This window comes from Palaemon carinicauda, chromosome 15, assembly GCF_036898095.1.
Source record: "Palaemon carinicauda isolate YSFRI2023 chromosome 15, ASM3689809v2, whole genome shotgun sequence".
Taxonomy (NCBI): Eukaryota; Metazoa; Arthropoda; class Malacostraca; order Decapoda; family Palaemonidae; genus Palaemon; species Palaemon carinicauda.
This window is the reverse complement of record NC_090739.1, coordinates 6,541,436-6,568,229: the sequence shown is the minus strand read 5'-3', so window position 1 is coordinate 6,568,229 and position 26,794 is coordinate 6,541,436. Positions and strand designations below refer to the sequence as shown.

Below are 26,794 nucleotides of genomic sequence, written 5' to 3'. Positions count from 1 at the left end.
ATTCCAAATTAACCTTAATCCATTACCTAACATTTCAGAATCTTTAAATAAACAATCAAGAAAATTCAACAACTATTTCTTTGGCCTAAGAACAATTTACGGTTAACTTCTTACCTATATTTTTACGGAAAAGGTCAAGCTTTAGTAAAACAGTATTCCATTACTGTATATTTTAAATTATAACTATTTTACAGAAATGATTACGTACCAGTTGGAATCATCAGTGACAATCCCGATGCTGAAGCACTCTTAATAACTGGACGAGATCTATGCCTTACTGCTGGTGATACGGGAGGGACGTTCACGCGAGGCATGGGGAGGTGCTCAGAAGCGCCAGGTTTCTCATCGACAGGGGAGAGCTCTCGCAAGCTCACACCCTCCAAGCTAGGGAAGAGCAGACTGCTTGGCATGTTATTTTGAACAAAAATAACACATATTTGCAAGGTAGGCAACCATAAGAAAATAAATATACATCATTAACTTATAAGTGCAAGTGCAGTACTATAATTCAAAATTAATAAAAAATACTGTAAATTAAATAAACAAAAGTATAACAAAACGTGGTGGATCAAATAAATATGTGCAGAATAAAATATACTTTCATGACTAAAAAGTAGATTTAACCAATACCTTAACAAATCTTCTTCCCCTGATATTGAAAATCTTGGTAAAGCCTCCTTTGAGTGGGAGTGAAGTCGGCGTCTTCTCTGGACTTGAGGAGAAACATCTTCGCTTTCGGTTTGGGATGACTCAGGAGTACTCTGGCACACAGGTACCCCTTCCAGCTTACCTCTTGTTCTGTAATGTAAAGAAATATTAATCAGTACAATTCACCTAACATTTATAGATAGATAATTATAAACTTGATGTATTATAAAAAACCTAGGTAAAACTTTTAAATTGGTGGACATTACATCACCACTAGGTAGAGCAGGCTGCTGTTAAATTGAGTTTCAAGTATTTGGAATGTTGGCCTAACAGTTTCTCCCATTTTTTCCATCTTTTCTACCCTTTTCAATTGTTTCCAATTGTTACTTTACTGTTAATTTCAGTCTACACATATTTCTTACACCTTTACTTATTCTGTTTTATCTTCAGTCCTTTATTCATTATCTCCAATATAATCTGCATCTTAAAGTAAAAAGGTTTTTTTATTCTTTTTTTACTATTTCCATTTCATTGATCTTTTCATTTCAGTTATTCACACATTTCTAATATTAATTTCAGTCTATGTTCATTTCCTTTACTCTTATTCCCTTTATTATTCGTTTTCATCCTTATTCCCTTTTATCCTATTTGTACTAGTGTATATAACTTTATTTAACGCAGACTTTATATAAACAAATTCACGGCATAAACTTTAAATGCCTTGTGTTTTACTAAAGAAAATTACTCTTAACTTTTTTTTTAAAAAAAGCATTACAAGATATAACATTAGAACATGAAATATGTTCAGCTCTCACTATTCTTTTCCCATTTACAATAAAAACACTGCAGTAAGAACTACAGTAAAAAAGGTCTATGTGACGTACAATCTTTAACTTCGATGAACTAACTAGTCGTAAAGGGAAATTTCCTTTGTTTTGACAGTGATGTTCAGTTTAAATAAGGAAAATTAATCTTGTGTAGAGTTGAACCTATTTCATGTTATAATACCTTTAAAACTTTTTTTTAGTGCACATGTTTTCATTAACAAATAAAAGGGTGATCATCATATTAGTTTTATATAAATTTTAAATTCATTATTTTTCAACCTGAAATAACATACTTTATCTAAAATTAAATTATTTAAGGGTATCAGCGGGTTCGGAAATTATTTTTGAGCTACAGGTTGGGGTTTCGCAAAGTTTGACTGTTTATAATAGAGACTATTCCCCAAAATTTTACTTGAATCAAGCGAATAATTTTCAAATTTAATGAATTTTTTTTTTTAATCTTTTTTCTTGTTATTTTTCCCATGTTTTTTTTTTTTTTCAAAATCTATCTTCTCCCAATTTTTTTTTCTTTTTTTTTTTTTCAAAAATAATAATACCCCTATTTATTAGCAAGTATAAGCTATGTAGAATACAAACAACTTTACAAAGCACTGAAATTTATTTTTCATTTTGTAAGGATTTTTGTAATCAAAAAGCTAATGCTTCAAATACTACACGTTCAAGCATTATAAAGCCTTTTGAATTTTTAGAATATCTTTATGGCTGAAGTAGTAAAAATTTAAATAAACAATAAGTAACAGAAGAGTGAATAATAGTGGCGACCGAGGAAAAAATGTAATGATAATGGCACAAAACATTTCACACACTTAAGACAATGGTAGTTTACTAACTGGACCACATGCTTTCATACACTGTTATTGTTGTCCAACGTAGCATAAGGAAAAAATAAATTTGCATATAAACATAAATATTGTAGAATTTTCTTACACAGTAATGATTTCAGTGGTTGCTATGGCAGAGATAAGGAAATTCTGTGTGTATATTCGCAGATAAAATCGCCTTCATACTCTATAAGGAAGCTTCTAAATAATCTTTCTTCTGGAAATGGAACTGACCTTTTACAGCAAAATAAAAATTATGGAATCAGAAAATGGCTGCGTGTGACCAAATATGGATATTTTCGAGGCTGCCGATAACCTTAAGCTTAAGATAAAAAATTCCTACAACTTTCAATTATCTTGAAGAAAGAGTATCAAAATCTCCTCGTATCGCATTCATGATGCATTTTAAATCATCAAATATTACAAATATATTTTTTTTGTGTATGCTTGTTTTTTCATTACTGTTTACTATAATAATTATCACCATATATAATAGTACTATTTCATGTTATTACTTTGGCAATGTAAGGGACACAGTACAGTACTTGTAATTTTTATACTCTGCAGTTTAGTTTAGTACATCACATTAAAAGGCTTTAAAAGATTTTAATGATGCCCAACCATACTAAACTATATCATTATCGTAGTACAGTACATTAACCACTGTTCTGTATTTTATATTTAACATACCATTACCATTCTTTAGTGAATATTTTTAAGTAAAAAAAAAAAAAACCCTTTAGCTTTTATTGCCTATTATCCAAAGAATTTTTGGGGGAGGGCCTCATGCTGTAATGCCCATGGATAAGGAGGTTTTACTATACAACATACTGTATAATTTGTACTTACACATCAGGGGTTGCTGGAAGATCCCTGTTCTCTGTATCAGGAGTATTTGTGGATGACTCGAGAGTTGAACGTGAGGATTCTGATTGGTCACTGTGACCAGAATCCCCTCTGGATACACTACCTCTTCCATCACCCTCAGTAGGTGGCGTTTCACTAGATTGTTCAGTCTATTGAAATAAAAATAAACTAATTTTAAAAAGAAAATATTAAATCAATATCTACTTATGGATGATTTACCCTTCACATTTCTACTTTTTCAGGATCAGCTAAACTTAATGCATTCAGTGTGTACTACAATGATTTTGCGGGAAAAAAATGTTCAATTCCATTTAAGGGGTAAAAACGGCCATTATTTAACACATTTATAAAATTTTACTTATCTCTTCCCATACAAAGCATAAAAATTATTTTCATCATCTGGAATTAGCTGATTACTAAAAGATTTAAACTGCATTTACATATATATTTATGAATTGGGAGCCAATAATACAATTAAAAAAATGTCAAATGGTGGTTAGCAAAACTAGTATCCCTAGCTTAGTATGCTTGAAAATATTCTAGACATTTCGTAAACTTGTCAAATAAAGGTAAAAATAAACAAAAAAAACCTTAAGGGCTAAAAAATTGGACTGAAAACGATAAAATCACCAAATTTAAAGTTATACAGAGTGCATTAAAGGTACTGTAATTATTGTACATTACTGTACTTATTACGCTATCTTTGGGTTAAATTAATACTTTGACGCTTATGCCCCACAAAAGTCGGGGAAATGTACAGCGCATATGGTTTTATTTAAAAAATCAGTATGGCCAACCTATAACAGATTAAGGCTTCTAGTTTGTTGCATTATACTGGCAAAAGATTGAACTTTGTACTAATGTTAAAAAAAACTACTGGAATACTAAAAAATAATAATTGAAGTGTTGGAACGTGAAATTTTTTTTTTTTTTTAGAAATTAAAATATACAATAATCATGTTAGAGGATTTTTTGTAGTACGCAAATAGTGTAGGAAGGGTAGATCTTTCACATGGATGCAACCTCTTTCCAATAAATATATTAAAAATTAAGGTGTAAATTAATAAATAAAAAAAAAAAATGGAGTAAAATTAGACATCGTTGTAAAGCCGAGTAAAATTAAAGACATCGTTGGAAAGCTGAGTAAAATTAAAGATCTCGTTGTAAAGCTGATTAAATTTCCAATAAAATTAATAAATAAAAAATACATGTATTGTTGGAAAAATATTCAGCAATTACCATTAGAAAACGGAGTAAGCTTTGTTGTAGGTGTTTATACAATAATTTTTTTTTGTATAGAAGCATTAATACTTTATTTTATATACCATGTAAAACTACAAAGAATGGGCTTTCTAATCATGTATAAAACATGTATATTGCAGTTACAGGTATTTACAAGGGGCACACCTGCCTAGAAAAATTCTTCTGCGAGAGCGTAATGCAAAATAAAAATATAAGCAAAAAAATACAAGCATATATACACAAAGTCAAATACAAAAGTAGGTCATGTGGGACACAAATACAGTACCTACGGGGTAATTTTCTCATAAACCTCACGAAATTAATTTCTTTTCTCATCTTTATATATACTGTGCAACGTCTTATCATTTATAAACAATATGCAAAAAACACAGGGGGTCCTCGGGTTACGACGGTCCCGACTTACGCTGTTTCGTGGTTACGAACGCGCCCCCATGAAAATATAAAAAATAATATTAATCGTCGTCCCGTCTTACAGCGTTAGCGTCGTAAGCGACGTAAACAATTGCGAACTAGTTTCTAGTGCGCAGCGGATGAATACGCTTCGTGGTGGTTGCAGGCGAGGAAGACGGCATCTCTTAGTTCCAGTTCTAAGCCATTTTGGTTGTGTTTGCCTGTTCTCCCTCTCGTTTTTTTTTTAACTTTTTGCCCTTCGTTATGGCTCCTAAGCGTATGGCAAATTCTTCTGATGGTAGTGCGTCTAAGAAAAGAAAGGCCATCACCATGGAAGTGAAATAAGACATTGTTAAGCGGTCTAAAAACGTTGAAACACCAACGAACATTGACCGAGCGCTTGGCCATAGTCGTTCGACAGTGGCTACTATTCTTAAGGACAAAGAGGGCATCGTTGAACATGTGAAAGGATCTGCTCCTATGAAATCAGCAGTGATAACTAAGCAGCGTAGTGGTTTAATTATTGAAATTTAAAGATTATTAGTGCTTTGGTTGGAAGATCAAAATCAACGGTGTATTCCGGTGAGCCTAATGGTGATTCAGGAAAAGGCTAAAAGGTTGTTTGAAGCATTGAAAAAAGAAAGGGGGTAAGAAAGTGAAAGTGAAGAGTGTTTGGGTAGTAGGAGTTGGTTTATGCGATTTAAGGCTCGGGCCAATTACCATAACCTTAAAGTGCAAGGTGAAGGTGCAAGTGGGGATGAGAAAGCCCCAGTTTCTCCAGCATTTTCTGCAGCTCTCTCTCCACAGTAAACCTGTCTCTCCATCCCTTGCAACATCCCTTACAGTGTGCAACCCAACCATAGGATTAAGGTAAGGAATTTTCCTTTTTATTATTAATATTTACTTTAATTCATGTGGTAAGGAATTGTTCTCTTTTTCTAGTACTGTTTTTATGTAATTTGATACATTTTATTATAGTACAATACTTTACAGTACAGTACATATAGAGTAATCTCTTTTTGGTGTTCTGACTTACACTGAAATTCGGGTTACACCGCGTCTTAAGAACGGATCAACGTCGTAACCCGAGGACCCCCTGTACATTGAAAAAATAGGTCACATTGGGGATCAGCATAGACCTACTGTGCATGTGCTGCTACTACTTGTTTACTTTTATCCTCCACATCCCTCAACCATCTGCCGTCTCAAGAGGTGAGTTTCGTTTTCCTTGAGTTATGTGTAATCACGTAAAATTTCCCCCGAAAATAAGTTACGTAAGACTCGGCAATTTGCATCATCGGATCACTTACGGCAAAAAAATATTTTCACCTGTCACTGGATCACCCGAAGGTTAATAAATTTTAAGAATCATTCTAACCAAATTTCTATCTATAAACACATTAACATCTTCATTTAGTTAAAAAAAAAAAAAAAAAAAAAAAAAAAAAAAAAAAAAAAAACAACAACAACAACTTCGAAATAATATATTAAGATTGTAAGGTACAGTACATGAATTTTATTACATGTTTAAAAAACCACAGCATTTGATACCAATTATTCTTTTTTTTAAATCTTCACTTAAAATACCTGTACAAGAGTCAATCTTCATTTCTGAAAAGGTTGTGTTAATTTCAAAATAAAAGTAACATACAAGGGGACAAAAAGGCATAACCAACATACACCGAAAATAAGAAAATTAACCTGTGATTAATATAGTAGCATTAAATTTACTATAGGTATATGAAAATACAAATAATCCTCTAGAGTAAAACCATGAAAATCCCGCAAACTAAACAAGCAAACTTTTTTGCTTAAGTTGAATGCAACAGTTACTCCTATTTTCCAACAAAAATTACATTTTGCACACGTGAATACTGTACAAACCTGGAAGCTGGTATCAGTTGGTGTTTCTGCTGAATGTGTACTGGCAATTCTGTGATACCTTGGAGAACATGAGGAAAATGAGGGAAAAGCTCCCCCTTCGGGCTCACCACCTTCTTCACTGTCTTCTTCTAATTCATGATTGTAACGATCAAGACGGGCTGAAAGTATAAATTTCGACAATCAAATTACTTGATAAAAAGATAGCACAGTACTCAAATATATAGTCTCTAGGATGCAAAACATTTGATCATGTAAAAATATTTTTTTATTTCATTTTCCATATATAAAATTCTTTTGTATTATTTTCAACTCACTGTCAAAGTAACTAGTATCTTCATCATGGTCCAATTGAGGTACAAATTCTGCCTTCATTCTCAAGAGAGAATCCCAATCAATACTCATGAAGAACATATGTTCTTTAACCTCAAGTGCCCCACCAACTGTCCCTAAACGATCTAGGGGCGAATGATGAAGCAGAGCAGTAATCAGGTCTTTAGCTTCTTCTGGGACACTCCCTTCTTCTTCACTTGGCCATTCAATATCATCATTTACAGTATGAGCAAATAGTTCCTCTGGCGTATCCCCAAAAAATGGGACTAATCCAATTAGAAATTCATATAATATTACTCCCATTGCCCACCAATCAACTGGTTTTCCATAGCCTTGCCTGAGAAAATAAGATAAATTTTATATAATGTCTGAAGTTAAGTCAATTTTAGTAGACATTGTGTATATAAAAATATGAATTTTCAAAAATGAAACCACATAGAAATACCATCGCAGTAATAAAATCCTAACTGAGTACAACCATCTATGGCATAATGTTGCAAAGTATCAACCTTAACCTTGAAAAAGAAATGATATCTGAAAACAAACAAGATCTGCTTATCTTTAATAACAACAAATTTCCCCATGACTCACCTCAGTATAACCTCAGGAGCAATGTATTCTGGGGTGCCAAATACCTGTTTATCGGAAAACTGCCTTGTTTCTTTATCAATATACCCTTCATATAGATTAGTTGCCAGGGACATCAACCCCATCTTACTCAGACCAAAGTCAGTGAGCTTAATGTGACCAAGAGCAGTAATCAATAGATTGTCTGGCTTTAAATCCCTGTGTACAATTCCATAACTGAAAAAAAGTAAATTCAGTTAGAACTTTCTCATCACTAAGAGAACACAAATGGTTACGATGACAAATATACCATTTTCTATATATTATAAACAGTAAAATCTTAAATTTACCTGTGCAAGTACTCTACTGCAAGAACTGTCTCTGCAAAGTAGAACCTTGCCATATCAGGTGGTAAAGGACCCATATTCTTAAGAAGAGTGGCACAATCTCCTCCTTCTACATACTCCATGACAAGACACAAATGACGTTTGGTTTCAAAACTACAAATCATCGATACCACAAAAGGATTATCAGTAAAACTCATGATATCTCTCTCATTGAAGACTTGTTCAACCTTAAAGAATGAAAAGAATATAATCATTACTTTTACATATAGAAAACATACTGTATACAGTAAATATAATGCAAGTATTTTTCACCCTTCCTCTAAACATCTTTTACAACTGGTATCATTATTTCATGAACATGAAATTTTGTAGCAAAACTACAGTAGCATGGTAGGATAACATCTTTCCTACCCATTTTCCTTTTTAAGACCTAGATTAATTAAGAGAATTTTACTTCAGATGTAAACTACTTCACATAAAATTACTTTCACAAACCTGATTTCTCAGCATTAGATTGTGTTTGCTGATCTTCTTCATAGCAAAACGTTCCTTGGTAATTTTGTGCCTGACAAGGTACACTGCTCCATAAGCTCCATTAGATATAAGCTTAATATTTTCATACTCCTCCTCCTTAGGAGTGGATTTAGGTGTGGAAGACTGTTCAGGCGAAAATTCAGACGAAGTCTTACTGATGCTCACTCCTCCACTAGCTGCACTGGATAAGCTCTCTTCTATTGGACAGCCGACTGTCAGATCATCACTCAGTTCTGGAATGTTTTTTAATTGAGATTTTTGGAAAATAAGAATGTGTAAGCCCAACAAATAAACTTTCATAAAGCTAAATGAATTCATTTGAATAATATTGTACAAGTAATGAACGAAATCTAACAAAAGACAAAAATTTACATACTGCATTTACCTTTTCCAAAATTAATGAACTCTTGTACAGTATACAGCAAAACTGGTGATACCTGAATTCAGTGATTTTCATTCGAAAGTCACTAACTGGCGCCACCTCTTACATTCTTCACATTATTGAGACTAGGTTCCCAGGACGAAACATTTTGAAGCTTCGCTCAATAAAAGATACAGTTCATTGGCCATGATTTTAAAGAATTTGCTATATTTTTTAACAAAATATCAGCTAGATCATTATGGTAAAATTAATCTGATAATTTTAAATGATAAAAAATGAAAAAAATAAATACTTAATGAGTTTGACTTTTTAAGCACCATAGTTGTGTGTTTAATTAACGAAAAGAACATATTGGAAATGTAGTTGTGGGTGGGGTGTAACCAAAAATCAATTAGCAGTTTCATGGTAGCGCTCTCATAAGCAAGTCACCAGTCAAATATGGCTAGAGCTACCCAACAGCTACTGAATAACTTTAACTCTAGTTAAGCTTATTTTACCAGAGTCTCTATAAAATATAGATATAACCAATGGTTATAACATCAAAGAAAAAACTGTTTATAGATGGCTAAACGATACAATGAAGGAAAAAATTGAAAACCCATCCTAGTAGCTTAGAGACCCTGCTACTTCACAACCGCAGAAGAAGACAAAGTTATAAAGCCATTAGCATAGGCCTAGACTCCAGAGCCATCCTATCGTCACCATTATTATTATTATTATAATACATTGTTAATGTCTTTCTGTAGAATCTACACACATCATGTGTTGCTGAATATGTCTGAGCTGATTATAGTCTAGTTCGAAAAGTAAAAATAAAATGATAGAAAGGTAGAATTACTTGTATTTCTAATAGTAAAGATAACCCACCACATCGCTTATTTACTTATTTATTTTTCCTCAAACTGAAGAAACCCATTGGGAGACTAGAATTATGTATGTAAGAAGCATTGACTATACTCTAAACTATGACTTGTAATAATTTATTGTAAGTTTTGAAATCTAAACTAACGTTTATTTTATACACAAAACGACATAAGCAAAGAATAAGTAATAACTATGAAATCATATTCCAAATGCATAAATTAATATCATTAGACTAAAGCGCTCTGCTTAAACTGTTCCATCTAGAGGCCCTCTTTCCCAGTTTGAATCCTTCTATCCAGACAAACAGCTCAAAGACTAGTTTCACCGACTCTCGTAGTCTCTCGTTAACAAAGGGATTAGTGCTACAGTAATATATTTAATTTTTTTTCTGAAATATGATTTTTGCATGAAATTTTTTTAACGATCTAACATTATTTAATGATTAAATTATCCATAACAAGTGACCAACATTGTCTCATACATACTAATGTTTAGAAAGTGAAGTATAAAATTTAATACTAAGTGGCAACTTGAGAACAACGCTTGTCCAAAGCAAAAATAAAAAAGTATCACCAGTTTTTGCTGCATACTGTACAAAGTTTATTTTTCCCTATCCATTCAGTTAATTTCAACCCCACCAACAGATCCTTACATTGGAATTAACCAGTTATAGTACAGGCAATTCTTTTTTAAAATTCCCCTAGAGGTTTCCTTACCTGCCAGAGGGTCTCTGTTGAGACCAAGTTTTGTTATGATATACTGAGGGATGTCAGTCTTGATTCCCTGGTTGGTCCTAGCTTGACCCTCTGCTTGTTCAAGCAAATGATAAAATTCTTCTGGATCAAACTCCAGGCATTCAAGAAGTCTTGCTGGTCTAGACACTATCAGTAACAGTTTTTTAATCAGAGATGTCAAATGGGCTGCAGCATCTGGTGACTTTTCTCTGGTCTGAAAAATTAATCATGCAGGTTTTATTGCCATTAAATTAAATTAAATTAAATTAAAATTGCATCTTAAATATCTGATACGACATCATCACATCACAAATACTGGAAAAGCCATTATCACATCAAAATAAGGTACACAGAAAGGCATAATGCACTTACCTCACACAAAAGTTTTTCAAGGTTCTCTGACAGTTCATAGAAGTACCTGCTTGTAATCAATTTTTCTTGTGACTTTTGGAGACAATCCTTGGCCATTTCCAAAACTTGGTGATGTACAAAACGTGCAATTGCTACAGAGTCTTGTGCTATGTCAGGACTTCCCTGCACTTCCAAAGACTTGGTATCCTCTATGAAAGTCAATAACCTTTCCTCCATTTGCTGTGTTGCCTACAATAAAAGTATGATATTAGCAAGCCTCCATTTGCAGGGTGGTATGTAATAAAAATATTTTGCGAATGCTTAAAGGAGGCAATGTTCCATCTTTAACCATTTCTCTGAAATAGGAACTGGTCAAGCTAAAATGATTCTTAAAAGGGAAAAATTTTAAGCATACTTCTGAGCAAACCAAAATCTAGTAAATGACTTCCATATTTCTGCAATAGCCTATGGCTAAATGTATTTAGCAAATTCCAGTTAATCAAAAGTAAAACTGACAAAACACCAATTAGCAAAAGTTGAAACTGTTTTAACAGTCTTCATAAGGAAATTACAATTATCTAAAGCTAACTATCCTGAATCATATCTTCATTTTGTAGTGTGAAATTTTATTAACCTTTAAAGAAAAAAAAAAAATTGGCAAGCACCAGGGAATTTATTGGGATATCTTATTACATTCATCTTATCAAAAAAACTACCATAATTAAAAACTTGCACATTTCTTTTGTCGTAAAGCTGAATAAATTTTTTTTCCATTAATATATAATTTTACATATTTTGTATAATGCTCATAAGCGTAAACATTAAATGAAAAAAAAAAAAAAATTGAAATTACAGGATGTAAAATACGTCAATGGCACTCGAGGTAAAGGGGAAAACTGGGAAAGGTAAACTGGGATTTGTCGGGTACACAGCATATAAATAAAAGCAATTTCTATTGACTATGAAATATGTATGATTTATCATAACATATCAATTCATTTTATTTCAATTATCAGAAAGAATGACACATGCATTAAAAAAAAGTTGAAACTTACCTTGGGGAAGCGTTCTTTGTACAACGTATTCATCATTATAATTTCATTGTCAACCACTGGAGATCGAATAGGACTACTGCATGTGAAAAGAGAAAATTATAAATATAACAACATTCAAACAAGTTTACACTTTAACAGTAATTAGTATATTTGCACATTGCAAAAATATTTTAACTACATAGAATCAAAATAATTTTAAAACTCTTATGAGGAGATTTCCTTTTCTTTAACATATATACATATATATATCCAAAACAATAAGGTGAATACTGCACTCAATATCTACATCAATAATTGAGACAATATAAAACACTTGAAAATATATAATTATATATGAAAAAAAAAAATAAAGCAAATAGCAAATCAGTGCAAGATAAAAACACAAGTGCAGACAAAATATAGGATAAAAATAGCAGTAAAACAATAATATAAATTAAACTAACATAGTACTGTACTTCAATGTAGGACATTTGCTATATGAAAAAATATAAATCTCATTTCAAATACAACCAATCAACACTTAAGCAATATACCTGATAAAAAAGAAAGGTTTTTGGGAATATTTCTATATATATGATACTATGCAGCACATTACAGTATATATAAAAAAAAATAATGCTTAGATGCTACAGTGACCAATGACAATACTGTAACTTTTCTTGCTTTACTTCATAGCCTACCCAACTGACTAACATCTATGGACAACACTAACAATATATGTGATGCTGCACTATTTAGAATTGTGGAATTGCACTAAACCACAGATACTATTTGACGCAGAACATTCGATACTTCATGACAGTGACTGACTCCAAAATCTCACCATGACCACCAACACAGAAATAAATAATGAATAGAAAAACTAGGAGAAGAGCAAAAGAATAAATACATCTAAGAAGAAACATTCTTAATCTTGAATCTCTTCTAAAAGGGTTTAGGGCAAAACTTCAGCTAGCAAAGGAAAGGAAAAAAAAAACATAAGGACCCAACACCTTCAAGTACAGTGATGATAAAAGGACTTTTTAGGGAGCTGCTCTGCCTACTTCTGTCATGCAAGAAGAGCTTTATTAGCAAGACATAAATCCCTCAAACATATGACAGGACTAGGCGATACAACCTTAATCACACATACGCGCGTACACTAAACAAGAGTGGTAAAAGGATGGGGATCAGTACAACCAAGCTCGGACGGAAAATGCTCATCAATAATCTTTATAAACAGGAATTAGTATTAAGGACTGATATTTAGGGTTTTACATTACAATATACTATGTGTGTGTATATATATATATATATATTATATATATATATATATATATATATATATATATATATATATATATATACTATATGTATATATATATATATATATATACATGTATATATATATATATATATATATATATATATATATATATATATATATATATATACATGTATATATATATATATATATATATATATATATATATATATATATATATATATATATATATATACTATATGTATATATATATATATATATATATATATATATATATATATATATATATATATATATATATATATATATATATATATATATACAGACACACACACACACACACAATATATATATATATATATATATATATATATATATATATACACACATATATGAATTACATACACATACAAAGATGTATGTAAATAGGTACAGGTGCTCCTTTACTTACAAAAGGGTTACATTAAGGCACTCACGATAACCTTGAAAAATCCTACCTCAAAAAAATACCTCTCCTACTGAACATCAGAGCTTTGCCTAACCATTCAAAATTGTGTTAGGAATACTTGTGGTCAGCAGTTGGGGAACCCATCTAGCACAAAACCTATTCTAAAAAATTTGCTGAACACCTAATGTACTTAAATGTAGTATTGAAAGAATTCTCATCTGATTTAGCTATCTATCTTAAAAGTACACAAGACCATTTGCAATAGCTTACACAGCTTGAATACTTGTTCTAAGTCTTTATTATACTTAAATTGTGAATTACCTTTATTACATATTGAGAGAATTTCCGCGTTCATAATATAATGCCAATCTTAGCAACCATTGGCTAATCTGTGATAACCAATCATGGTAGTCAGGCTAATGCCATCATGTAAATGCTCTTTACTGGAAGTTCTAATAATCACTTAAGTTAAGAATAATATTGTCATTTTAAAGAAAGATTTAAGTTGTAAAGATATTTTCCATTAATGTATTCAATTGAAAGTAAACTATGCCTGAACAATGTGTGAAGAATTAAATCTAAATTACTTAATAAATGGGAAAATGTTTAGTGGTATTCATCAGTTTCTCTTGTTTCTGATGTTTCATAAGAGCTGGTCTGTACAGTGCAATGTATTGTCAATATCTGTTGAAGGCATCGGAACATTAAAAAAAAAATTATTTTCTAAACTAGCACAAACCTCTTTAGGAGATAAATTTTGAATGGCCAGTAATTTCTTTTCTTCAATAAACATTTATCTGCCCATCAACTGTTAAACCCTGCTTGCAGTTGTTATCCATTTCCCCTGCAACCCCTATACCACTACCGATAGCAGCTAATACATCAGTTGAATTCTTTGCAGCAAACACTTTTGGGGCCTCGTTTCTTTCCTTTCTTTTTTCCTCCAGTTAAATTAACTCTCTGAAAAGTTCTCAATCCTAACTGCCTATTTAGAAAACTCTCTATTTATCCAATTCTAGATGATTCCTAAACACTAAAATCCTATGGATTTCATCTATAGTAGCCTCTTCATTAAGAATTTTAAAATTAATAGTAGTGTATTGTACTGCTGTATTCACACATCTTTTAATATTTTGACTTGCACTTTATGGCTTATTCCTATGCTGCAGCAAAGTTTCGGACCATGTACAAAATGTTTTAACCCTTCTAAATTCTAAGGGGCTCAGTCAATTCAATAGCACTAGAACAACCGTATGGGCTGATGTGTTTGACAGTAAGCACAGTAATGAGATATTCAATCTTCCTAATTCCTACCTTCCTGGAGATTAACTATTTGGGTGTTAGGAACCATGATATTAAAATGCTTTTATAGGACCTTGATGCTTATGGAGGTGTAGATGAAAATGGTATTTTTTTTTTTTTTTCAAAGACAGCCGAGTTCTTAGCTCTTAAGTAGTCTGTAATTTTTCACAAGTTAGCAAGATGTTCTTTCTGCACTTGCTGAAGAATTGGTATAGTTACTCTTTTAGGTAAATGTGTTAATGGTATCTCTACCCCTCGTGATTACCATCTAATTTCCAAAAATTCATTATCATCTACAGTTTTTCAAAGTAAATTGGCTAGACGTCCCCATTACTTTTCATACTTTAAATAAGCTTGTTGCAAGTACAAAGGATGCTACTCTTTCTGCCTCAATTCCATCTCCAAAATGTAAACCTGTGGTTGATGAATCCTTTAATAAGAGACCTAGTAAAAATTAGTGCACGACACAAATTAGGAGGGATGGAGTTGAACACTAATAAATTAACAGGCAAGTATGATTAAGTAGGTCAACAACAAATGACAATGTCTCTATGCAAAAAAATTTTAAATTCTCGGAATAATACTCAATTATGAGTTTACTTTCAAGCAACATCAAACTTGTTTCTTCTTCATTTGTGCAAAAAATCAGCAAATTGAAAGTCTATAAAGATTTTTGGTCATCAATCTATCCTGAAAAAGTTTTACTTCTTTTATTCTGCCATATTTTGAGCATTATTCTCATATCTGGTCTTTAACAGCTTACTCTCATTTTGAACTTATTAGACAAAAGATTGCAGTCTATTAAATTTCTTATCTCTGATCTAGATATTAACCTATGGCACCATTGTTCCGTTATTTCTATGTGCATGTTGCAAGATTCTTCATAATTGACACATTTATTACATTTAAGACCTTCCTAGACTGTCTGACCCTACATGTAGTACAGTACAAAGTATGCAGTTAATACTATAACTCTTGCCTTCTAAATCAGAGTTATAAAAGTTTTATTCCAGCTATGACCAGATTGTGAAATGATCTTCCTAATCTAGTAGTTGAATCTGTGAAGCTTTAGAAGTTCATACTGGTTCTGAAAGCTTTTCTGATGAATAACTTGACATGACTCCATTCATAAATATATATATATATATATATATATATATATATATATATATATATATATATATATATATATATATATATATATATATATATATATAAATGTACCGTTCTATTTTAACATTATTAATCTTAAAATACATTATAATTTTTCATTAATTCTCTATTTATCTCTGCACAGGGGTGCTTTTCCAGTTGGATACATTGGGCTTGTAGCACCCTGCTTTTACAACTAGGGTTGTAAATGGGCTGGTAATAATAATAATCAGAACAAGACAACACAAGAAAGTTTAAACATGATGAAATACACATCCGCAACAAAAAAAATTTTTTAAACTTAAAAATAAAATCCCTATAATAAGGAGCATGGAAAAGGTTGATGCTGTGGTTTGTTTCCCTTAACCGCATATCACAAATGTGGGAATGGATTAAAATAAAAAGTCTACGACAGTACTAGATACACACTGAAACTGTAACAGCCTAACTCAGGAAAATCCTGAGTTGAATGGTTGTAAGTAAAGACGATTCTGCAAGGAATATTTATACTACTGTATAAGCATATACACATCAGTAGTTCCCTATGAGACACAAATGTGGTGTGACAGAACAACAGGCAAGCAGGGTCAAGGAGGAAGGATGGTGTATTCTCATATCTTACTCAAGTGTGGAGATGCACAGCCAGGCCAGACTAGAACCGCATAAGGTGAAGAAAAATAAACCAAAATTATTGGTTAAGTTAACCAAAAAGATGATGTGTGTGTGCCACTAAAAGCAGCATTTAAATATCAGCTGGTTAAGCAAGTGAGGCAGCTGTCAAAACAGTACACAAGTGGCTCATTTACCCAAAAACAGAGCTTGAAAGTAAAATAGAAAAATGATGGCAGTAGCATGAGAAAAATAAAATATGAAATTATTAACACTTAATCAATAGACAAGAAAACAAAAACTGAATAGTTTCAACAATTCTGTAAGGGCACTTCATAAAAATTCAAGACACCAGACAAAAGAAATTCTTTTTTCCTCAACACTCCATAGAGGTAAAAATAACTTGAAAAATGTTTGATTCCTTGTTGTAAGTGTGATTAGAAAAAAAAAAAAAGAGGAATACTATGTTAAGTGGCAACATTCGCAGATGGGAAGGGTTCATTAGATTTCTTCAGAAGCAGGTCTAAACATTTTCCTTCACAGAGTAATCATTTTCCAAGCAAAGGGGAGGGGAGGGGATAAAGAAGGAATACAGTACAATATATGAATAGTATCTTGAACTGCCTTAGGTGCCACACATTAGGTAATTCAAAAATATTTTTTTTTATCTATCATGATTACAGCCATGGGTTCAAGGCAGGTTAGAGGAAAAGGAACACTTGGTGATCTTCACATAAAAAATATAAAAGATTTGGGCCTTGGCCAAAAAAAAAAAAAAGTGAAATGGGCCCACTAATAACTAATCTTCTACTTTTGGATACAATTAACATCCATCAAGCACTACCTAAACAGGAAAATTCTAACCTATTTAAAATGGCTAATACCTCTTTTGCTCAAGCTAAGAAATTTTTTTAGTATCTAACAATTCTTTGTATCTCTGAGAAAAGGAAATCAGATCCTATTTTCCTAGAAAGTAATTTAAATCAAACTTTCTTGACATCATCTTGGGTCATGAAAATCTATTCTGATAAATCTAGAAAATTGAAATAAGAATTTGTATATTGCATAGTGTCATAAAGGTTGTTATGAGGATACTTTATTCATGACAGTAAAGTAAAAAGCATGTTGGATTGCTGATGAGAATTGAACAACCCAACATATTCTTCTAAATAACAAAAATAAAATCTTTATCAACATGACCCCCAAGTAACATCAGTCACATATTTTATCTTGTTGGAAAACCACCAGAGTCCTATAAAATAAATACTTGCATTGTAATGAACATACTACATACAAAGAAACCATACCTTTAAACCCAAGAAACATTGGAGTAATAAAAAAGGTGTTAATTATAAATTCAATTCATTCCTAGCTAAAAATATGACTGAAATTGATTGCAATACAATACCCTAAAGCAATATAGTACAGCATCTGCAAATAGTGCAGTTTGTGGCATACCTGAGGGACCGTGAACGAGGACGATTCATGGGAGAACGACGACCATCATCATCGATGGATGGGTTACTCTCCCCAGAGGAGAAATGACGAACGTGAGAATGTCGAAGCTCCTCGACAGCAGGAGAACCAGTGGCGGAAGCTGTGCCAGGCCCGGGAGCTTCACTACCGCCACTCGCTCCTGCCACAGCTCCTATCTGGTGTAGTCTTTCCTGACTCGAACACTGAGACTAAAAAGAAAGAGCTCACTTAATTGGTGCCTGTTTTTTTTTTTTTTTGTAAATCCCATAAACATTCAATAACTTATGCATAAATAAATTCAACCTCTAAATAAATTGGGATTTTTACTTTGGTATAAAGATATAAAAAATTACATTTATCTTACAAAATAAATACTGTTTGCAAGTATGCAAATTCTACCTTTTAATTTACCTATTAACACTACACAAGCTCTAAATTAAGGGTGTGGTACAAGTATGCCACTTACAGATACGTTAGAAGACCCGGGAGTAGTTCCATATCCTGAGGAAGGAAGAGATGCCACTGACCATCGGCGCCCATCTCGACTCTTAACTGGGGCAAAGGCAAAGTGTTGCAGGGGGGACATATTTCTGGGAGATTCCATAGGGCTACCTGGTAACACAAATTAGTGAATGTAATAACACTGTACTACAGCATAAAGATTGATACAGTATAAGAAATAACTGTTAATATCACAAATTCTTTTAAATTTTTTTGTATTTTTCCTAGCTATACAAACAGGAGTCCTTTACTTATGTTTGTATTTATGTAATAAGGAACAAAGAAATGTGTACTCGTACTGATATACAGTAATCCCTCGGCTATCGCGAATGTTCCATTCTAGGACCCCTCCTCGTCAATAACAGAAAAATCACAAAGTAAAGACAGAAATCTACAGTACATATTTTTTCATTAATGTACTTTTTTTTAATTTTCATATTTTTATTTTCTTCATAAATCTAATCTTTTATAAACACTCCTAACAATCTTATAAATCTATTACATAATCTTAAAACAATTTTTAAGCTAAATTTCCTTTTAACATACACACATCCATACATATATGTAAATGAAAAATTTTTAATCTGAACAATAATGTACTGTATGTACTACTAGGCCAGACTACGCCTTTGATTACTGTATACCATACTTTATTTATAGCTGTGTGCATTACTAACGATACTATATCATCAATTCTCTTTTGCTTCTTTTTTTAACTTTTATTGAACTAGAAGTTGGGATAAAAATGATAGTTTATCAAAATTGGGGCTCATAAAACAAACTCGCATGATACCCGAGATGTGATAAAATCAATTTTATAGTTGAAATTTTGGGGTCGTACAATATGTGAGATCACAAGTTATACTGTACGAGTATACAGATTACATTATTACTGTAATTTACTTTACTAATTTTTAGGCTTAAAAATTACAATTTTAAAACAAATAAGTAAAATATGTCATCAGAAATCCGCGATATAGATTTATATTATACATAATCAGTAATATATTTATGAATCTGCGATGTAACGAACAAGCGATAGGTAAACTGCGATATGGCGAGTGATTACTGTTCACCAAACTCTTACTGACCAGATATAGCTTTGATGTGAATTTTCTAAAGCTATGCTTTTATTTATCTTGGTTTTGAAAAATAAATGGTACAAATTGCAATATAAAGTTAGCCAAAACTAAAATTTCTATTCTTTGATATTAATGAAGACATGAGAGAGAGAGAGAGAGAGAGGGAAAGAGAGAGAGAGAGAAAGAGAGAGAGAGAGAGATTGTCCATTTAGCAGTGTATTTATTGTTCACAAAATAAAATACACTTCTTTTACTGATGTTGTCAAAGACCAAGTCTACCTGGGTTGTCCAATCTTCAAAGATGGTAATACTGTACTTTTTTTGGTTGTCCAATCTTCAAAGACTGTAGTGATTTTACCAAAAGTGTAATCTCGAGAACACCCAATAATTCATTCTACTTTACTCTCTTACAATAATTGTTACTAATGGATAATTCTAAGCTCTGTTATGCATGCTTAGCATCATATACTATATTTCATGTAAGATACTTTTACAAACACTGAAATTGAGATGCTTCTTTGCAACTTTTAAAATTTATATTTCGTCAATAATGCCTACAATCTAAATTGCATATGCATACTAATCATAAATTATCTTTAAACAAATATTCAAGGTCTACACTTGACTTTCAAACAAAAATTTTTTTTCTAATTTCAGTACCTTCAAAGGAGTAAAAATGACAATCCTTTATTCTGCTTCACTACAGTTAAGTAGTTAAATCTTTACATATTGTAGCTGGAATCTAATAAGACAAATAAATACAAACTATTGACAGTTTAATTCAAATTCTAATTATTTTTACACGATTGGAAACTAAAATGTTGAAAAACTGGAAAATGTAGCTATACTATTAAAACAACTAACCACAATATTTATGCATAACCCAAATGCAATGTATTCCTTTTAATTACCCTATTCTTCAAATAACCCGACTTAGTCTTACTTCAATGCATGACTAGTCTCAAGCCTATTTAAAATTTGTTGATATATAATAATACAACTTGATCTCAACATTATACATAACTACTGTACCCATTTTTAAGAAGCTTAAACCCGCAATAATATTGCACTGATGAAATCACATAAAATCAATTCCAAATGCGAACATACTCTGACTAAGGGGTGAGTGGCATCGTGGGAGAGTTGGAGAGGTTGTGGCAATGAAACTCTTCCTCTGACATGGAGGCACCCGGCTTCCCCGACGTACCAGACTCAGTTCCTTCTGTAAAGCAAAAACATAACAAATAAAATTAGAAACTTAGAAACATTACCTCCTGCATAACCACATAGAAAATAAAAAAATACATTTTCAGAGCTGGTGTTCAATCACTCTTTGTACATTTGGTCTAAAAGAAAAATTATAGAGTAAATATGCAAGACAGATCATGATCCCTACATTGTCCTACCACATTACAAACACAGCAATGAAAAAATAAATACCTGTACGCCATATAATAATGCTAAAGAAAATGGGTTTTCTCGGGAAGAATGTTATGTACAAATATCTGATAAACGCCAATAGTAACAATGAACACTTCTGACAGAAGAGTTTTAAAGGTTTGATTTTTAGTATGAAAATTACACAATTTACAGCACATCACTTCCGTGATATGCAAGGTATGGAACAAAGAAAAATAGATATCAGTTTTAACTGAAAGACAATGAGCTATTGAGATTTCAATAACATAGGATTCATCAGACAGACATATCAAAAATTTAAAAAAAGAAAAAAACGTATTTCATTAATTTCTAGCACAATGATTTAAAATGCCTGGAACTGTATTCGACCTGTCAGGTACTTTAATATCGGCAGTTCACTGAAGAAGTGATTTCCTTGTGCGGTTTACGGAAAAGCGTTATTGGGAAAACCACCTTGAGACAAACATACCACGTAATGACATTCTGATTGCTGAATCAACGTTAAGATCTTATCATCACCTATGATTAAAGAAGGACATGGCATGCGAAAGAAAAATATATTAATCGTCCACTTGAGTGTTTTAAATCCTACTGTTTTTTGGGGGAAGAAGCATTAAGACAAAACACATGCTATGATATTAAAACCAAATAACCAACCCCAAGGTTGTTTGCCTTTACCCTAAAAAGGATAACTACTTCCTTAATTGGCTCCCAGTTCACGCGGGAACTCAAAAGAAAACAAAACCCATTGGTTGGGCAGTTAAAGTCAAACAAACGTCTGTGTAAGTTTCCCAAACATGCATGAATAACGACATTTTCTTAATGAGACCACAGGGGATTTTTTTTTTTTACGTGAAGATCGCGATTTGGCTGTACTGCACAACCGATGTCAACAAAGTTTGGCCTATCCGTAATGAAGGATATGTATTGAATGCTATTTTCATTACACGAGCGGAAGGGGGGTGGTCTCGGAAAAAAACCTTTACAATGATTTGTTTAAAAGTCCTTGAATTTCTTGCACAATTTCTTATAAGTTATATACATATCGTTATAATTTAAGGATGGCAATTCCGGAATATCCCTGATTAAACCATACAAAAATAACTGAGAACACAATGAAAATAGTTAGGCGACATAGCGATGAAAACACATCACTACCTTACGTGTGTGTCAAGAATTTTAACAGTGAGAGTTCGTTCATCACACTGTTAAAATCATATACCTTGAAATGCATAAGAGAAGTGACAGGGAGGGGAAGATGAAGGGCCGCCCTTGAGGCAGCCTGACGAAGCGTTGAATCCGAGACGGAACGGGACATCCCACGCCCTGTCAAACCCATGCCCGCAACGACCGACTCTGCGTCGATGGCACGGGGAGGTCTCAGGGGCGGCAGCTGATCGTCAGCCTCCCCAGTCACACTCGACCCGCCACCTTCACCAGGCACAGATCCCGACCGCACCAGTGGAGAAGGCCCGTGGGGCAACGTGGGCGTGTGGGCGGCCATGGGAGTGGCGGGGGTGGAACTGGGGTGCTGCTGCTGGTGGGGGTTAGGGTGAGGAGGATGAGGGTGGTGGTAGTAGTAATGCTGATGCCAAGTGCCCCCCATGCAGTAGGCGCGGATGGGCGGAGGACCCAGCACTGGGGTGGGTACCGGGGACGGCCGGCCGCCCACCACCATCACCGCGGTAGGAGAGGAGGGCGGGGTCCCATGAGGGCTGCTGAAGAAGGTACAATACATCAGACATAACACAAAGCCTAAGCCCAGAGGAAGAGCCTGCAATAACGCATGACGTAGCCGGCGACGGAAATTTTATTTATCAAAATTAGTAAACGTCTAATATGGCGGCGACTTGAATTTTTATCCATTTATTGTTGCAAATAAAACATTGAAAAACACGAAAATTTTCAAGTAGGTTTACCTGATGAGGGGAAAACTTAAATTCTAAAAAAACACTACTATGGTACATACACTTATACATTTAGGGTTTTGAGAAAGAATGGTGAACCACGAATGGCCCCGCATCACTTTACAGATGCTTTAAATGAACAGTAAACTTTCAATAAAAAAAAGTGTGAAAATCAGGTATTCAGCAATATTATATGAAAGTCCTGTGTGGAACAATTATCCATATGATGCATATTCCAACTTGCGCATAATTGTGTTTTATACCAACCTATAATGGAACATCACTTGGTGTAATGGATACATAAAATTTTCGATAAGCACGAATGAATCTTCACGGTCGTCATGATAACGTTAAATAAATTACATAGTTTTGTACAAGCAAATTAATCTATAAATTTGGTGTCAAAAGCAACCATATGTAATAATTTTGTTGATAATTCATCAGTAGGTTCACCATTAAGACAATCTCTACAATAGGGCTTGGGTGGAAATATGCAAAACTAGTGTAAAAACATCAAAAACTTGTGTTCTTATGATTCAATTATGTATAATCTCGTAATCAAACAAAAATTCAAACAAATATACTGGATTCACGCCATAACGAGGGCAGACTTATTCAGGCAGGCAATGAGATACCACATTTACTTTGACAATTGGGCAATATATTTACCTTAATCTAGCGGGGGGTAGAGAAATGACTCCCTAGAAGTACAAGTATATGAAACTGCACATTTTGATAACAAATTGAAATGTTAGTCCCCTAAACGTCCTAGTATACTCAATGTGGTTTTTTGTGGATGATTTAGCAGCCTGCAGATACACTTATTAGAATTATTTAACTTTGATGAAGACATTTAGGTTATAAAAGAGAGACCTCCAAAAACTTCAATGTTGGAATGAGAGGTGGTTGATAGAATTTAATACAGACAAATGTGCAAAAATGCACATTGGATATAAAAACCCTGAAACTTCTTACCAACTGAATGGTAGAGAATTAAATCAACAGAATCTGAAAAGGACCTATGGGTTCTCATTGCAAAGGATTTAAAGCCGCCTAACATATTGGCAGCATAAAAGCCTTCAAGAGTAGATTAGATGATAATTGGAATCCGAGAAAATAGACTAGTCAACAGCGGATAAAAATTTCTTTTATAATAGAATTAAGGCAACATCTATCATTTTCTAACATAAAATTATTGAATTTATTATTATATAGTTTAGCAATAACTGGGATGAAGTACCCACAGAGACGGAAATTCTACATTCAATTGAATACGTTATTTGATTCATAGTGCCCAACATGTTAAAACCACAAATATAAAGTAGCAATGTTCAATCATTTATGATGAGGTAGGACCCAAACAAGACAGCGTTATTCTCTCATGATATCAAATACACTTTATTATGGAAGAATTTACGAGATTAATCGTGCACGCGGAAACGCGTAATACACTACATTAATGACGCGTAATATTAAACATACTATTGTTACTCAATATTATATATTCAATCCAAGATATTAAGCCGAGGCAAAATGTGGCTAAATGGGCGCGCGCGCGCACACACACACACACACACCACTGACATTTCTTGTTAAATTAAAATATATATTTTCTTCATTGGGTATGAATCAAATAGAACCAACAATCCAATTTAAAAAAAAAATAATAACACAAACAAAGGACAAACTCGTCAGTTAGGTTGGCAAAGGTGGGGAAAAATACCTGTTCCATAGACAAAAATTCTGGAAGAAAAAATCGAGACCCAAGATCACGAACTAAATAAATCTGTAATGAACTACTGACTGGGAACATACACAAAATTACGTCAAACCAATCAATGCTGTCGAAAAACGTTAATTGGCTATAGCGAGAAGATTAGGGACAAGAAGGTGGTATCCAACAAAAGGTTAAGCACCAAATCCAATCACGGGAAAAGGGGGAAGGGAAAAACCTCCCTTACCTGGTACCGACCACATGAGTATGGTCGAAATCTGATGAGATGTTCGAATGCCCTTGCCAGGGCAGTAGTTTCGACCGGTTCAAACACATTTGGAACTTCATAGCAAACACCCATTTCTTTCGTCTGGGTTTGCAATTATCTTCTTGTTGATATGTCGATAATGAATTTTTCACTTGCTTTTGTAATTCGTTAAGAATTGCTTGTTTCTGATTTCCAGGGACGTATCAAATTTGCGAAGGTAACAATTGATTACACGATTTTCAAAAACAATAATTTTCACAGTTCCGATCCATTTTTAAAGTACCAATAAATTCTGTCACAGGAAAAACACTTTCCGTTATCAAACAAAACATGCCTGTAATACCAGAAACAATTTAGTTGATAGCGGCGAAAACACTAATACTATTAGAGTAAAGTAAAAGTTCATGTATTTGAATAGCATTGCTGACCCATCCCTCCATCAAGAAAAATAATCAACTACCATATCCAACAATGGAGACTATAAAACCTAATCCCTGCTTTCTTGCCCATAGAAGACCAATGACCTGGAATGGGCCCCATTACAAAAAGGTCACGATCGAATCAACGAGATTCCAGAAATCCTTACTGTATCTTGTGCTTCATTATTTTTCTTCAGAGAGAAAGGTTCCAGATAGTAATTGATTCAATCAGATATGGTGAGGATCACCTTAAGATACTGCTTAGGTCAGCATAGGCATACTGGATTTTTTTTTCCTGACCTGGTACGGGGATCAAAAGCACATTACAGTTTAACTAAGGCTGAGTCCAAAAGTCTTTTCATCCCAATAAAAGAAAAATACACACTAAGAACGAAATACGGATGGTGAATATGGTTCCGTTCCTATCCTCCGTAGGTTAGTGGTAGTCTGGCAGCTAATAAGGAAAAGAAATTAATTACTTTCATTATCTTCTAACTGTGGGAGTAAAGCGTTTTTAGTTCAATTTTCCGAGGACAAAGCTCTCACCAATTAAGGTTTCCTTGTACTTTTTTTGTATATAGTGAATCTTTCTTAAAGTAGCTTGTTCTTGGTTTCTTTACCGAAACATCGTCTTGACTGCCATGGACGAAACTTTCCACCGAATATAGCATCTGAAAATCGTTCTTACCAATAAAATCGTTACGCCTTAAATCAAACGTCTTGAGACCTAATAATTAATACGAGAGAACATCAAGACCGTAGATCTCTAACGAAAAATAATCTAGAAATCAACTTACTGGCCTATAAGTTATGCTTTAAGGCAAAATGACCTACATAGCTTCCTGGTGAGTCATTCCGGAGGCTGCTTATCTAGACTTGTCTAATCTTTTTCACCCATAAAACTGAGCCAAAGAAAAGTAGTATTACACGAATGACTCACAGTCATTATCATTCTCTCCTAACACCAACTGCCTCCCACACCACCCCTTTCCATAAACCCTCCCTGCCCGTCTACACAGACAAGACACACTTTTACTGTTATCCCAACCACCTGATTTGCACACTCATCCAACCAACCCAAGGTTTCCCTTGTCTGTTTGATCCTCCAAATGTGTGGTAAATGTGTGGTAAACTGCAAGAGCGTTAACAATTTTATGCAATTTTCCTGTCATTTGTGAGAGAGAGAGAGAGAGAGAGAGAGAGAGAGAGAGAGAGAGAGAGAGAGAGAGAGAGAGAGAGAGAGAGAGAGAGAGAGAGAGAAAGGGGTCATCTGCCTTTCACCCCAACAGGTACTTCAAAGATAGGCCTAGCCTCACAAAAAAAATATCTTGCCTTTCACCGCCCCAGG

The 26,794-nt window shown here is 33.3% G+C and overlaps 1 protein-coding gene across 12 annotated transcripts in view; it reads right to left on the bottom strand.

Moving 5' to 3' along the window:
• The window catches only part of LOC137654458 (microtubule-associated serine/threonine-protein kinase 3-like), a 51,007-nt gene extending 25,663 nt beyond the window's left edge, over positions 1-25,344 (bottom strand). For 7 of the 12 annotated variants that reach the window (XM_068388092.1, XM_068388097.1, XM_068388091.1 and 4 more), the window contains exons 1-16: positions 22,361-22,852; positions 20,830-20,941; positions 18,603-18,748; positions 18,119-18,345; positions 16,674-16,703; positions 11,886-11,961; positions 10,852-11,079; positions 10,462-10,693; positions 8,461-8,732; positions 7,969-8,192; positions 7,643-7,855; positions 7,036-7,388; positions 6,722-6,879; positions 3,167-3,333; positions 631-798; positions 209-399 (exon numbers count right to left, since the gene is read on the bottom strand). In XM_068388092.1, the coding sequence (XP_068244193.1) occupies positions 209-399; positions 631-798; positions 3,167-3,333; positions 6,722-6,879; positions 7,036-7,388; positions 7,643-7,855; positions 7,969-8,192; positions 8,461-8,732; positions 10,462-10,693; positions 10,852-11,079; positions 11,886-11,961; positions 16,674-16,703; positions 18,119-18,345; positions 18,603-18,748; positions 20,830-20,941; positions 22,361-22,816 (3,253 nt within the window). In that variant the 5' untranslated portion in view covers positions 22,817-22,852. Of the gene's footprint in view, positions 1-208; positions 400-630; positions 799-3,166; positions 3,334-6,721; positions 6,880-7,035; positions 7,389-7,642; positions 7,856-7,968; positions 8,193-8,460; positions 8,733-10,461; positions 10,694-10,851; positions 11,080-11,885; positions 11,962-16,673; positions 16,704-18,118; positions 18,346-18,602; positions 18,749-20,829; positions 20,942-22,360; positions 22,853-25,006 lie in introns of those variants that run through there. The other 5 variants (XM_068388098.1, XM_068388095.1, XM_068388103.1 and 2 more) reach the window with 3 other exon arrangements.
• Positions 25,345-26,794: the final 1,450 nt, after the last annotated feature.